The sequence below is a fragment of the Juglans regia genome, chromosome 12 (assembly GCF_001411555.2).
Source record: "Juglans regia cultivar Chandler chromosome 12, Walnut 2.0, whole genome shotgun sequence".
Classification (NCBI taxonomy): domain Eukaryota; kingdom Viridiplantae; phylum Streptophyta; class Magnoliopsida; order Fagales; family Juglandaceae; genus Juglans; species Juglans regia.
Window position 1 is genome coordinate 4,816,984 of NC_049912.1, and position 12,686 is coordinate 4,829,669.

The window sequence follows — 12,686 nt, forward strand, 5'->3', positions numbered from 1 at the left end:
TATTCAGTACGAATTCGATTAAGTGGATATTGATGGTTTTGGGAAAATGAGGGTATTTTGGAAATTATGAAAATTTTAGGTTTTGAGGAATTAAATAGATTATTTTAGGAGCTTAGGATTAAATATCGAAATATGAGATTAATTGGAAATTTACGAGAATTTCGTGATTATTTTATAGGTGACGATTAATTATTATTCGACATTTTGAAGGATATTCCGAAAAAGCTAAGTCCAGGTAAGCGGGATTCCTATGCTAGACTTTGCATTCCAATAAAATGAGCTGAGGTTGACTTTTTGAAAAATACACATATTTGGTTATGAAAAGAAATTTGAACTACCTCAATTATTTGTTTTGCATTACTCATGAGATTTTGTTTAAGAAGAAAATATTTTTGTCATGACTGATGTAGACATAAGCTTATTTTTGACATTCTATTTCTGAACTTTGAAAAAGAAAGCGAATATGAAATTTGTACATAAATTATGTTGTGATATGATTTTGTTATGTTCTGAAGATTTTGTTCAGTACTCTGTTTGGATAAGACGTGATTTCTAAAAACTTTTGGCATGACTCTCTGATTCTGAATTTGATTATGTTTCCGCTCTGTTCAGTTACGGCCCTGTCACGGGTTACAATAGTGGATACGACCCAACCACGGGTAATAATAGTGGATACGACCCAACCACGAGTTATAATATTGGACACGGCCCAACCACGGGTAATAATAGTGGATACGACCCAACCACGAGTAATAATAGTGGATATGACCCTGCCATGGGTTATAATAGTGATCTATATTTTGAGTGCACACATTGGTGACAGAGTGATTTATGTTTTGCTTGGCTATCCGCAAATGCACAACCCTACCACGAGGGTTATACATGGTCTCTGTTATGATATGATGTTCTGATGTTGATGATGATCATTTATACTATGCCAAAGAATATTTTTGAATGAAATTATTTCTAAATCTTTACTCTAATTTTTGGATAACATGTTTTGCTTCTGCACTCTGAAAATGAAAATGTTTTGTTTTGCATTATGATTTATGTTAATACTCATGTTTACACATTCATATATGTTCTCTGCTTACTGAGTTGTTAACAGTTCACCCCTTATCTCCATATATTTTTCAGATAATTTTGATGGTTCAACTGGAGAACAATAGTAGGAAATTTTAGCAAGATGTGATGATCGGAGTGGAATAAGCGTCTGAGGGTACAAATGCTTATTTGAGAGTTATAGTTAGTAAACTGATTTTATTTTTCGGGTATTTTGATTTGATGAGTTAAGGATAATTTCGAGTTTTGAAGAATTTTTAATTTATATTATTGAGATTTTCTTTATTGTCCCATGGAGGAATTTAGATATTTGGATTGATTAAATTGATTAATATTTTATGAAATTTTTTGGATTTTATAGTTATGCTATTTAAGTTGATTTTAGGTATTAAGAGTTAACTCTCCGAACCTCCGGAAACGAGACGTTACATAAGATCACTTGAGGAAATTCCATGGCAGATCACGATATGACCACATACGTTGCGGTGGGAAAAGATGTGGAAGACTGCAAATCAATCCTGTCTTGGGCTATAGAGAACAACGTCGGAGGAAGCAGGATTTGCATAATTCATGTTCACAAGCCTGCAAAGCTGTTCCCTTTAGGCAAGTTATTTATATCTATCTTTGAAAAAACTTGATGATCATAAACCGAATTAACATGCAGGTTGGACTTGGAGTCCACATGACAGTCGATTGTCTTCTCTCCAAAGCACATGTATTTATTATTTATGAAGTAGTTTTGGAGTTATTTGAGTGAGTTGTCGTCTTCTCTTCATGTACTTGATCAGTGCGAAGCTTAATGACGGAAAGGAAGGTCGTCAGAGAACGCCTTGAAACAATGCATGCAATCATGAAGGAATACTTTCTTTTCTTATCATGTGCATCTTTAATTCTTCTCGATAATATATATATAGGTACAGGCACAAACGCAAACCATTGAAATGGACTTTATTAGGGAGGGAATCCTAAAACTCATCTCTAAATATGGGATCAGGAAGCTCGTCATGGGATCAACATCGGCCAATCACTATAAAAGGTAATATTTAAGAATATTGTCAAATATTGTACTGGGGTACTTGTTCCTGTGTCTTTCTCTTTTTCTCTCTCTAAATAATTGTTACAGAAACAAATATATTACACAAAAAAAACCCACAAACTAATGTAGTTTTGTGAAATTCGTTAGATCTATTTTATAATAAAAATAAATTTACAATCTGACGTATCATATCAAGTCACATCAGTTTATAGATTTATTTGTATGTAATTCCTTTGTGGTTAAGGTATTTTTATAATAAAAATAAATTTACAATCTGACGTATCATATCAAGTCACATCAGTTTATAGATTTATTTGTATGTAATTCCTTTGTGGTTAAGGTATTTTTCTATTTTTTGGAATATGCAAAGATTTAAGTCTATCTTTAAATTACACCATACTAAACACACTTCTGATGTAAGGTCTATTGTGATAGAGTTTGAAAAATGTAAATCACAGAAAATTCTTAAGAAGATTCTTATTTCTGTCGAGTGAAAAACACCACACCCATTTCTATTGATTTCATCAAAATATATACAAGTGTACAGATTCTATTATTGGAAAGAAAGCTAAACTTAAGCCTATAATTACAGAGCATTTACTCGAGATTCATCTAGCTGTTACAGAGGATTTGCCTGCTGTTACATGCACATTGTTACAGAAACAAATATATTACACAAAAAAAACCCTTCTCTTAAGCAGGGTGGCATTCTTGTATGGGAACCTCAACCTGATTCAGGTTGACACTGTTGCATATGCAGGACATCTTTCTTAAGCAGGGTGGCATTCTTGTAGCTTTGCTGGCAATTCTCTCTTTTCTCTTCATATTTCTTTCAACAATGATTATTAAAAAATAATTTAATTAGCTTCTCTAATAGTACGTACGCGCTAATCACCAGACTTTGACGGTTTCAGAGTCCACGCACACGGTTTCTTCGGTTTGGTCTTTGGATTTTTTTTTTTTTTTTCGTCGAGAACTTTTTAAATTATTATTATTATTATTTAAAAATGCTAAGCAGATAAGGGTCCAAGGAATAAGGATCGATGCGGGACAGCTTGCGTTTCGGACTATTTTTCCATATGAATAATATTAAATATAGTTATAAATTACGTAAATGTAATATATTTTTTTATGTAAGAAGTAAAATTTATTATTAAAATATTAATTTTTTTTATATAAATTTCATATTTATTTTTATTTTTAGAAAGAGCTCACGATCATAAAGTGCTCCACTTTTTTCTAAAAAGAGTCTTCGAAGTTTATACAACTCATAACTATATTAGTAATACATCACAAAGTACTATAATTTAATTTATAATTAATCGAGTACTCATGGATTTGATCCATTGATTGTTTCGCACGTCGGATTTTTATTGATGTTAATTAATGGTTAGATTGACACCGATGGAGGAAAGTGTGGCATCCCAAATTTTAAATAAACGGATGTATTTTTGGGTGCAAATACATCCGAAATTGGCATGCATGCTGGATTTAGACTGAGCAGTTTGGGTGCAAATAAATAAGAAAAATGTTACAATTATGCAAAGAGATTCTTATAAAAATAAATCTATCAAGTATTGATATCAAGACACACGTCAGTTTATAAATTTACTCTTATGAAATCTGATCTGTGTCTAAAATATTTTTCAATAAATAAATGGATTTGATGGTTTGAGGTACAAATTATTGAAATAACGGTTGTAATTCATGGTGCATTTTTCCCAAATTTTTTAAATCTATTTTTATAATTACATTTTGCTATAATTTATTTTAATAATAATTCTATTTTTCAAATGTTCTACGTGGCAATCTTACTAACTGAGGGGATCGAATGAATCCATATATCCAAAATTATTAATAACAATCAGTTAAATTGTTTTCTAAAAACCAGCTTATATGATCGAAATAACGAATCTCAACTAATAATTAATTATACAAATTAAAAAATCCGAGCAAATATTCCAATTAGTTTTAAATCATCAACTATGCATTGATCTGAAGTTCTTGCATGTTAGAAGAAAAGATATATACATATATATATATATGTAAAAAATGTTAGTTTGCCTCTTCATTTTGACCGCTTGTGTATTTAATTTTTTTTACTTAATAATTAAGAAAATAACTTTTAGTTTATTTATGTATTTTTTTATTATTTAAAAATATTAAAATATATTAAAAAAATGAAAAAAATAAAAATGCAAATTCGTGCTAGGCGGCACGGCACGCCTAGTTGTCACTGCTAGGCGGTATGGGTTCTACTCGCATAGTGCAAGGCGGGGGCACCTGCCCCCTGCCCCTCGCCCCCGGGAGATTTGATGAGATGAGCCCAAGGCAGATTTGTTCCTCTTGCGAGGGAGAGCAGGTCCAGTCCCGAGGCTACTCCAATACTTAACCCGACCCCCACTAAGGTGAAGGAGCGGACCAGCCACGTCGTTGTCTGAATTACCTCCTGGGGAAGAAAGAGGCAGTTTGGCATGAGTCATTCCAACATCTCTCAGACGGAGAGCGGGCCGAGTCCATGGACCACCCAAATAATGAAATAAAAAACAAGGTCATCATCGACACAGACGCCAGCAACACAAGTTTATGCTAGTGGAGGAAGGACCCAAGTTTGTGATAACATTTTTTTTTTTCTTGAATGAGACGGATACAAATTTATGCTAGTGGAGGAAGATAGACACAATTCGAAACAGGTCGGACAATTTACCTCCTCGTGGTCTAAAGAGGCAAGTCGAGCCCAAGACCATCTTGACTCCCTGCGGCGGAGAGCGGGACCAGCCCCACGGTTACCCAAAGAGAAAATCTATGCTAAAGAAGAATGTACAAAACACAAGTCTCATCAAACAAAATCACTAAGGCCCTGGGGTGAATGGTTACATGGCAAAGGTCGACAACAAAGGGCGCGAACAGGAAGACTGCCTGCTGGTGGGGTCGTCAAACAAAGGCCAGGCACTGGTGGGTTAGATCGCAAAGGCCCTGTGTGGCGATTCCTTGCGGCCAAGCTTCCCCCAGGCCGACCAACAAAAAAAGAGAGAAAAGAAGAACAACGGAAAATGATGCACAAAAAAAAAAAAAAAAAATAGCCGGATATAATCAACAAAAGAGTAATATTATTAATCGTTGAGAGTTACAATATAAAGTTGAAGAGTTACAAGAAACAAGTTATGACATAAAGCCAAAAAGGTACAAGGAACAAGTTACAATATAAAGCCGCAGAGGTACAAGAAACAAGTTACAACATAAAGCCATAGAGTTTCAATGAACAAGTTACAAAATAAAGCCGTAGAGGTACAAGGAACAAGTTGCAACACAAAGCCTCAGATCTACAAGGAACAAGTTACAATGTGAGACCGTAGAGTAGTAGGGAGTCAGGTATAACCCAATGCGACTCATCACAATCGAGCTCAATCAAATCATATTGCATAAAAGTGGCAGACAATTATCTCTATCACTACGACGTGTCGATAATGCCTGAGGTTACATCTAAAAATCATCAGGGATGTAATGAGGCAACTAATTGAGTCATATGGTGATAATCATTGCCTTGGAGCCGCTCGAAACTACTTACCGGTTGTGGAGAGGTATGAGAAATTATTGGAGGAGGTGAAGACAACTGATAGGAATGGCTTTGGAAAAGAAACCAGCTATTGTTCTTTTTTATTATTATTCTTTTTATAAAATTCTAATCTTATCTTACTCTCCAAACCAGCTATTGGAGAAGAAAGAGAAACATGTGATTGAGAGAAATTAGAATGCTACAATCAAAGACGAAACTTAGGGTGGGGCAAGGATTTTTTTAAAAGGAAAATAAAAGAAGAAATGATTTCGAGTTACATTTTTATACATAATTGCCTTTTACATATAAAATTAAAAGCCTATAAATATTTTAATAGAGAACAAGAAAAAAATGGAGAGTAGAATTTATGATTTTTTAAAAAAAAATAAGTGTAATTACAATAGAAGAAAGGAAAATGCACTTAAAAAAAATATTTCTCTACATGTCATATATTAAAATGCTGAAAATCATAATATTTGAAATTTAAAAGAAAACTAACAAAATGAGAATTGTAAATAAAAGTCTAAGGTGTGGTTTGGATAATGAGAGACATGGTTGTAGATGAAAATTGAAAGTTGAATAAAATATTGTTAGAATATTATTTTTTAATATTATTACTGTTTTGAAATTTGAAAATGTTGAATTGTTTATTATATTTTGTGTGCGATCGTGAGAGTTTAGAAAAGTTGTAATGATGAGATGAGATGAGATGAAATGAAATAGTTTCTGAATCCAAATGGCCCCTAAGACTCCGTTTGACTACTGAGATGAAATGAGATTGTTTTAGATAAAAGTTAAGAGTTGAATAAAATATTGTTAGAATATTATTGTTTAATATTATTATTGTTTTGGAATTTGAAAATTTTGAATTGTTTATTATATTTTATGTGAAAATTTAAAAAAATTATAATGATGAAATGAGATAACTAGATAAGAAGAGATAAAATCATTTCTATATCCAAATATGCCTAAGTAAAACTATATATATATATATATAACACTAATATAGAAGAAAACACTTGAGAATTAAAAATTGGGTGAATTTTTTAAGAGGCAATCATTTAAATGTTAATCAACCGTGCTTTCCATTTTGGCTCCTAAAAAAGGATGACTTGCCGAGCCCTTCAACCTTGGTTTTTTAATGCAATGAGATTCCCACTTGTAATATATTATGTTATGAATACGACAAGATATTTAAATTGGTGGAAAGACTAGAATTAAGCCCGATCAGGGACAGGATCAACACGAATTGCTAGAGAATAGTGCATTTGTCGTATCTGACTCACCAAACATGTTTGAATGTTGAGAACTTTCCTGCCAAGCCAGCTAGTTACGAGCATTTATATAATAATAATAATAATAATAATAATAATAATAATAATAACAACAAATAGATTTATAATCAGTAAATTTTATGAGTTATTTTACTCAGCAGATCGGACTTAAAAATGAAGTGCATATATATATATGGCGAGTAGTAGGCATAAGATCACTTGAGGAAATTCCATGGCGGATCAGGATATGACCACATACGTTGCGGTGGGAAAAGATGTGGAAGACTGCAAATCAATCCTGTCTTGGGCTTTAGAGAACAACGTAGGAAGCAGGATTTGCATAATTCATGTTCACAAGCCTGCAAAGCTGTTCCCTTTAGGCAAGTTATTTATATCTATCTTTGAAAGATGATCATAAACCGAATTAACATGCAGGTTGGACTTGGAGTCCACATGACCGTCGATTGTCTTCTCTCCAAAGCACATGTATTTATTTATGAAGTAGTTTTGGAGTTATTTGAGTCGTCGTCTTCTCTCCATGTACTTCAGTGCGAAGCTTAATGACGGAAAGGAAGGTCGTCAGAGAACACCTGGAAACTATGCATGCAATCATGACGGAATACTTTCTTTTCTGCCAACAAAAGGGGGTATAAATTCTTCTCATGTGCATCTTTAATTCTTCTCGATCGTCTCATGGATTGGAACATCGATCTAAGTGCTGATCAGTTTTCTGACCTCTTTTCTGTGGTGTTTCAAAATAATATATATAGGTACAGGCACAAACGCAAACCATTGAAATGGACTCCATTAGGGTGGGAATCCTAAAACTCATCTCTAAATATGGGATCAGGAAGCTTGTCATAGGATCAACAACGGCCAATCACTATAAAAGGTAATATTTAAGAATATTGTCAAATATTCATATAGTACTGGGGTACTCTTTCTTGTGTCTTCCTCTTTCTCTCTCTGAAGAACTGTTACAGATACAAAGAGATTACACAAAGCAAACTCACAAATTGATGTAGTTTCATGAAATTCGTTAGATCTACTTTATAATAAAAATAACTTTATAATCTGACGTATCATATCAAATCACATCAGTTTGTGAATTTATTTGTGTGTAATTCCTTTGTGGTTAATGTATTTTTCTACTTTTTGGAATATGCAAAGATTTAAGTCTATCTGTAAATTACTCCATACTAAAGACACTTCTGAGAATCTGATGTGATGTGAAAAACTTGCTGCCGGAGATTTTTGAGGATTTTGTAGAGGCTGAAATGTCTCTCTCTGGTTTATTCAGCATGATCATGTGCATGCTTTGACATTTGGATTGATATAGCTTAATTTCTCTCCATTTTGCAGAAAAGTGGAACTGGGATCTAAGAAAGCGAAGTATGTGTGTAAAACTGCACCTGTCTCTTGTCAAGTACAAGTCATTTGCAAGGGCCACCTCATATTTACCAGGTTAATTTGCAGCTTCCAAGCTTTTGTTAAGTTAAATATGTAATTCATTTGCAACCTTTCTGTATTCATGTAGTTCTGCCTTAGTTTTTAATGCTATAGACAGTACTCGCATCCCGCTTTCATTCCTTCAAATACAATATCATACTTTATTACTCTTGGACTTCGAAATCCTCTTTTATGTCCCAAAATAGGGAAGCAAGTGCAGCAGACACTGAAAATGGACAATCAAACCTAAATAGATCACGGTCTGGTCCTTCGGGGTACAACAACAGGGTCGGCAGTCCCGTAATTGAATGCTCAGACTTCTCCAAATTACGGTCTGTTACGGTTGGGCGCAATAGGAGCACCACTGCTCTGGCTGCTCTAATTGCTCCTTTCCCGGAACGTTCTAAAGAGCTTTCATCTCCAACGAGTCCTGGGGATTCTAGTTACTCTGCAAGCTCTCCCACAAGACCGGTTGAAATAACTCTAAATGGATGGAATGATAGAAATGGCAAAGCATTGCAGTATAGCTCCTCACTCTCTCCGCCGGCGGCTTTGGATTATTCATCAAGAAGCTCTTCTACTCTGGATCTCGCTCCTTCAGTTGTGCAACAAAGTCCGAGGTTGATTTCCAGTTCTAATGGAGCTCACAATGTTGTGGTATGCAAAGCATTCTGTTACATTCTATTTGTGTTTGCAAATTGTTTAACATTTCTCATATGGCATTATTCATCTGAATCAATCAATAATCAAATGGGTATAAAACACGACAAGGCTTTGAAATTAAAGGTTTTATGGATCATAGCAGGAGCGGAGCTTAGAAGAGCAGCTTCAACAAGCGATGGCAGATTTAAAAAAAGAGGCACTCGTGCGTCGAAGTGGAGACGAATATATGATTGACGCCATACGAAGAGTAAGCTTTTTAATTACTAGTTCTGCTAGGCGTATAAATGTAGTGTTAGAAAGAAAGAATGAATGATGAAGAAGATGAACTTCTTCAACTCTGAGTTCATGAGGGTTTTCTTTACACTCCACATTACATGTATCGAAAACAATACACAAAACTTTTTAAATCTTACAGAAATTGCTAATAATCTGACCAATAGGCCCAAGCTGCAGAGAAGCAGAGAGACATATGCATAGAAGAACTCCGGATTTCCAAAGAACAGGAATCATCATTAAAGAGCCAACTTGCAGAGTTACAGAAAGAAAGGGATGATGCACTGAAAGAAGCTGAAGGGCTAAAGAGAAAAGAAGAGGACTCAAATGGACACATGCTCGAGCTGCCTGAATTCTCCCTTTCTAAAATTGCAGAAGCTACTCAAGGATTTCATGAATCCCAGAAAATTGGACAAGGAGGATATGGCAACATTTATATAGGTCGCCTACAAACTGAGGTAGCTATAAAGAAGTTAAATTCTCATGGCTCCCAAGGCCACCAGGAGTTCCAGATGGAGGTTTGTATATGCATTAATTGAAAAACACTAGATTAGTTTAGATCTGAAAAATATTTTACTTAAACAAGTTAGCATGTTTGGAGAAATTTTCAATAAGAAAGTTTTGAAAAGGTATCAATGATAGTATTTTGATCTCAAAAACTTTGGTTGAATAATTTGATCTTAAATTTAATATTGGTTGTATACATATATATCAGGTTAATGTATTGGGTCAGTTGAGGCACCCCAATCTTGTGAAACTCATTGGATCTTGCCCCGAAGCTTTTGCACTCATCTATGAATATCTTCCTAATGGAAGTCTTGAAGATCGACTCAAATGCAAGGACAAGACTCCTCCATTGTCATGGCAAACTCGACTACGGATTGCCACAGAGTTATGCTCTGTCATCGTGTATCTTCATTCCAGTATTCGACCTGACAAAATAGTGCATGGAGATTTGAAACCAGCCAATATTCTCCTTGATTCCAACTTTGTATGTAAACTTGGTGACTTTGGAATTTGCCGAGTGTTAAGCCGCGGTCAAAGTTCAAGTGACAGTGTAACACTGTGTCATAACACTATCCCAAAGGGAACCATGCTTTACTTAGATCCTGAATTTCACAAAACAGGAATTCTTACTGTGAAGTCAGATGTTTACTCCTTTGGAATCATTTTACTGCAATTGTTGACAGGGAAATCACCGCCCTACTCTATAGTAGATGATGTCAACGCTGCCTTACTTGCTGGCAATTTTGAATCCCTTTTGGATCCTTCGGCTGGACGTTGGCCATTTGAGGTTGCTCTATGTTTGGCTGAATTGGCACTGACGTGTTCTGACAAAGACAGAAAAAAGAGACCAGATCTTGGGACAGTTGTGTTGGAGCTACTCGAATCATTAAGGGATCCAGCAGGAGGTACTTGAAAGGATTACCCACCGAGTTGGAGCTTGGCTATAAATAATTAAATGTTGTGTGATTTGATTAATTGTTAAGTATTTTTGCAGGAATATGGATGTTTGAGTGGTATTTGTAGGTGAGAGTCTATATTCTAAAATTCCATTGAACTTATGAGTTGTTTGAATAATATTTTCCTTTTCCAAAATATTTTTGGATAGTATTGCTATACAATAAGCCAGAAATCTTCAAACAAAAATAGAGAAGTTTTCATAAACTAATAGCTAGATCTTTAAATACTCACATTTATGATCTGATTTTTTGTTTTTTTTTTTTTTGAGTAAAAAGAAAAAGTGTATATTTTTGTTACAGATTTGTACATGTCCCAAATAGGTATTTTCCACACAACTATTTGTAAGAAAGTAGACCACTCCTTAAAGAAGTCCAAAAAAACTTCTTTTCTAGTGAGACTTACTTTTTTACAAAATCTATTTAGAATTTGTGCATAACATTATTATTTTTTTTATATGTATATGAGACAAAAGGTCTGAACTAAGTTAGAATTGTCCCTCGGCTTCAATAAACCACTTACCAGGCTACCAGAATCATTAGTAGTAAGGGTTTACTCCGTGTAATGGACATAAACCCAATATATAAACTAAACTTATATAAGAACTTGAGAAAATAATTTTTTAATCTTTATATTTCATCAGCTAATTATAGTATGCTTATAGTTATATCCTCTTCATTTTCGCTTATATTTGTGATCAAATGGATGGTGATGGTTCAAGTGGAAATATTTGTGACCAATCAAGCATCTTCAAACAAGATTTATAGAGAATTTTTCAAAAACCTGCAAAAAGCTAATTAAGATCTCTAAATACTTATACCTTTATGGTTTTGTCTTTGGTTTACATGATAATTATGACCTTGCATTTATAATCACAGTCATAAGAAACTCCATTTTCCTTTTTTCCTTCATCTGTGCTGGTGAGTTTATGGGCCGATGGGGATATATAGTTTCTCTTTTGTCGGGTCTTTGGAATTGGAGAAGGGTGTGTTGGGTCCTTTGTCAAGGTATTGATTAATGTTCTTCTATTGACCATAACACATGCTCTTCCTTTATGGCTGAATTTAGCTGCGGCGCCATTCCAGTTATTTTCCTCGAGGGTTCGGAGAGTTAACTCATATTACCAGATAATCAACTCCAACGTTACTAATACTCTTCCAAAAGTCTTTTGTGATAAGATAAAATTTTCTGGCGATCAAAGTCTATTACAAAATTTTTTAAAAAAATTGCACTAAATCATCACTGAGAAGTCTTCTACAAGACATACACAAAATAAAAAGGGTATTCACTCAGTTTTCTCTGTGGACCATTACTCAGCTTGAATTAATTCTGATGCAATCCGTGTGCAACATGAACCCATTTTGGAGGAGATGAGTCTAAGTGAGGTGAATAAATCTGAAACAAAAGTAGGTATCAATAATTCAGTGGTTAGAGCAAAACACTTCTTTTAACAACTTCTTTGCAATTGATCAACAAACCATCAACCAGATTTAGTATAATCTAACAAATGGTTGAAACTAAAAGGAGAAGAAGAAATAAACTCCAATTCACATAGCCAAGCAGCATAGAGATGACTAAGCCCGTTTAAGCCAGCAAGTTGGTGCTGCATCATCTTCCCCTGTATACCTGAAGATCTTAATCAGCCATTGAAATGTTAATGTATAACATAACAGACCAAATCATATGCCGCATCTATATATATAATGCAGCTAGCACAGGTTGCTCGTCATACCATATGCAGCATATATTTACTAAAATAGAGATGCCATTGATCTTTAATTTGGTCTCTGTTGAGCCATATACTTACTTTAAAAAAACATGTAAACAACAACAAAAGCCACATCCATATAATCTACAAAAGAACTATCCATTAAAAATGCAAAATCATTGGATATGCAAGGAATGATACTTA

The 12,686-nt window shown here is 34.3% G+C and overlaps 1 protein-coding gene across 2 annotated transcripts; it reads left to right on the forward strand.

Moving 5' to 3' along the window:
• Positions 1 to 7,131: 7,131 nt before the first annotated feature.
• LOC109004771 (U-box domain-containing protein 33-like) lies at positions 7,132 to 10,912 on the forward strand. Of its 2 annotated transcripts, none has more exons than XM_018983446.2 (8): positions 7,132 to 7,308; positions 7,478 to 7,575; positions 7,699 to 7,820; positions 8,291 to 8,392; positions 8,584 to 9,034; positions 9,183 to 9,287; positions 9,481 to 9,831; positions 10,029 to 10,912. In XM_018983446.2, the coding sequence occupies exons 1-8, from the start codon at positions 7,161 to 7,163 to the stop codon at positions 10,731 to 10,733; spliced, it is 2,082 nt and encodes a 693-aa protein (XP_018838991.1). In that variant the 5' UTR covers positions 7,132 to 7,160; the 3' UTR covers positions 10,734 to 10,912. The 2 variants fall into 2 exon arrangements, with proteins under 2 accessions (XP_018838991.1, XP_018838990.1); XM_018983445.2 differs by having other exon boundaries at positions 9,180 to 9,287; positions 10,029 to 10,842.
• Positions 10,913 to 12,686: the final 1,774 nt, after the last annotated feature.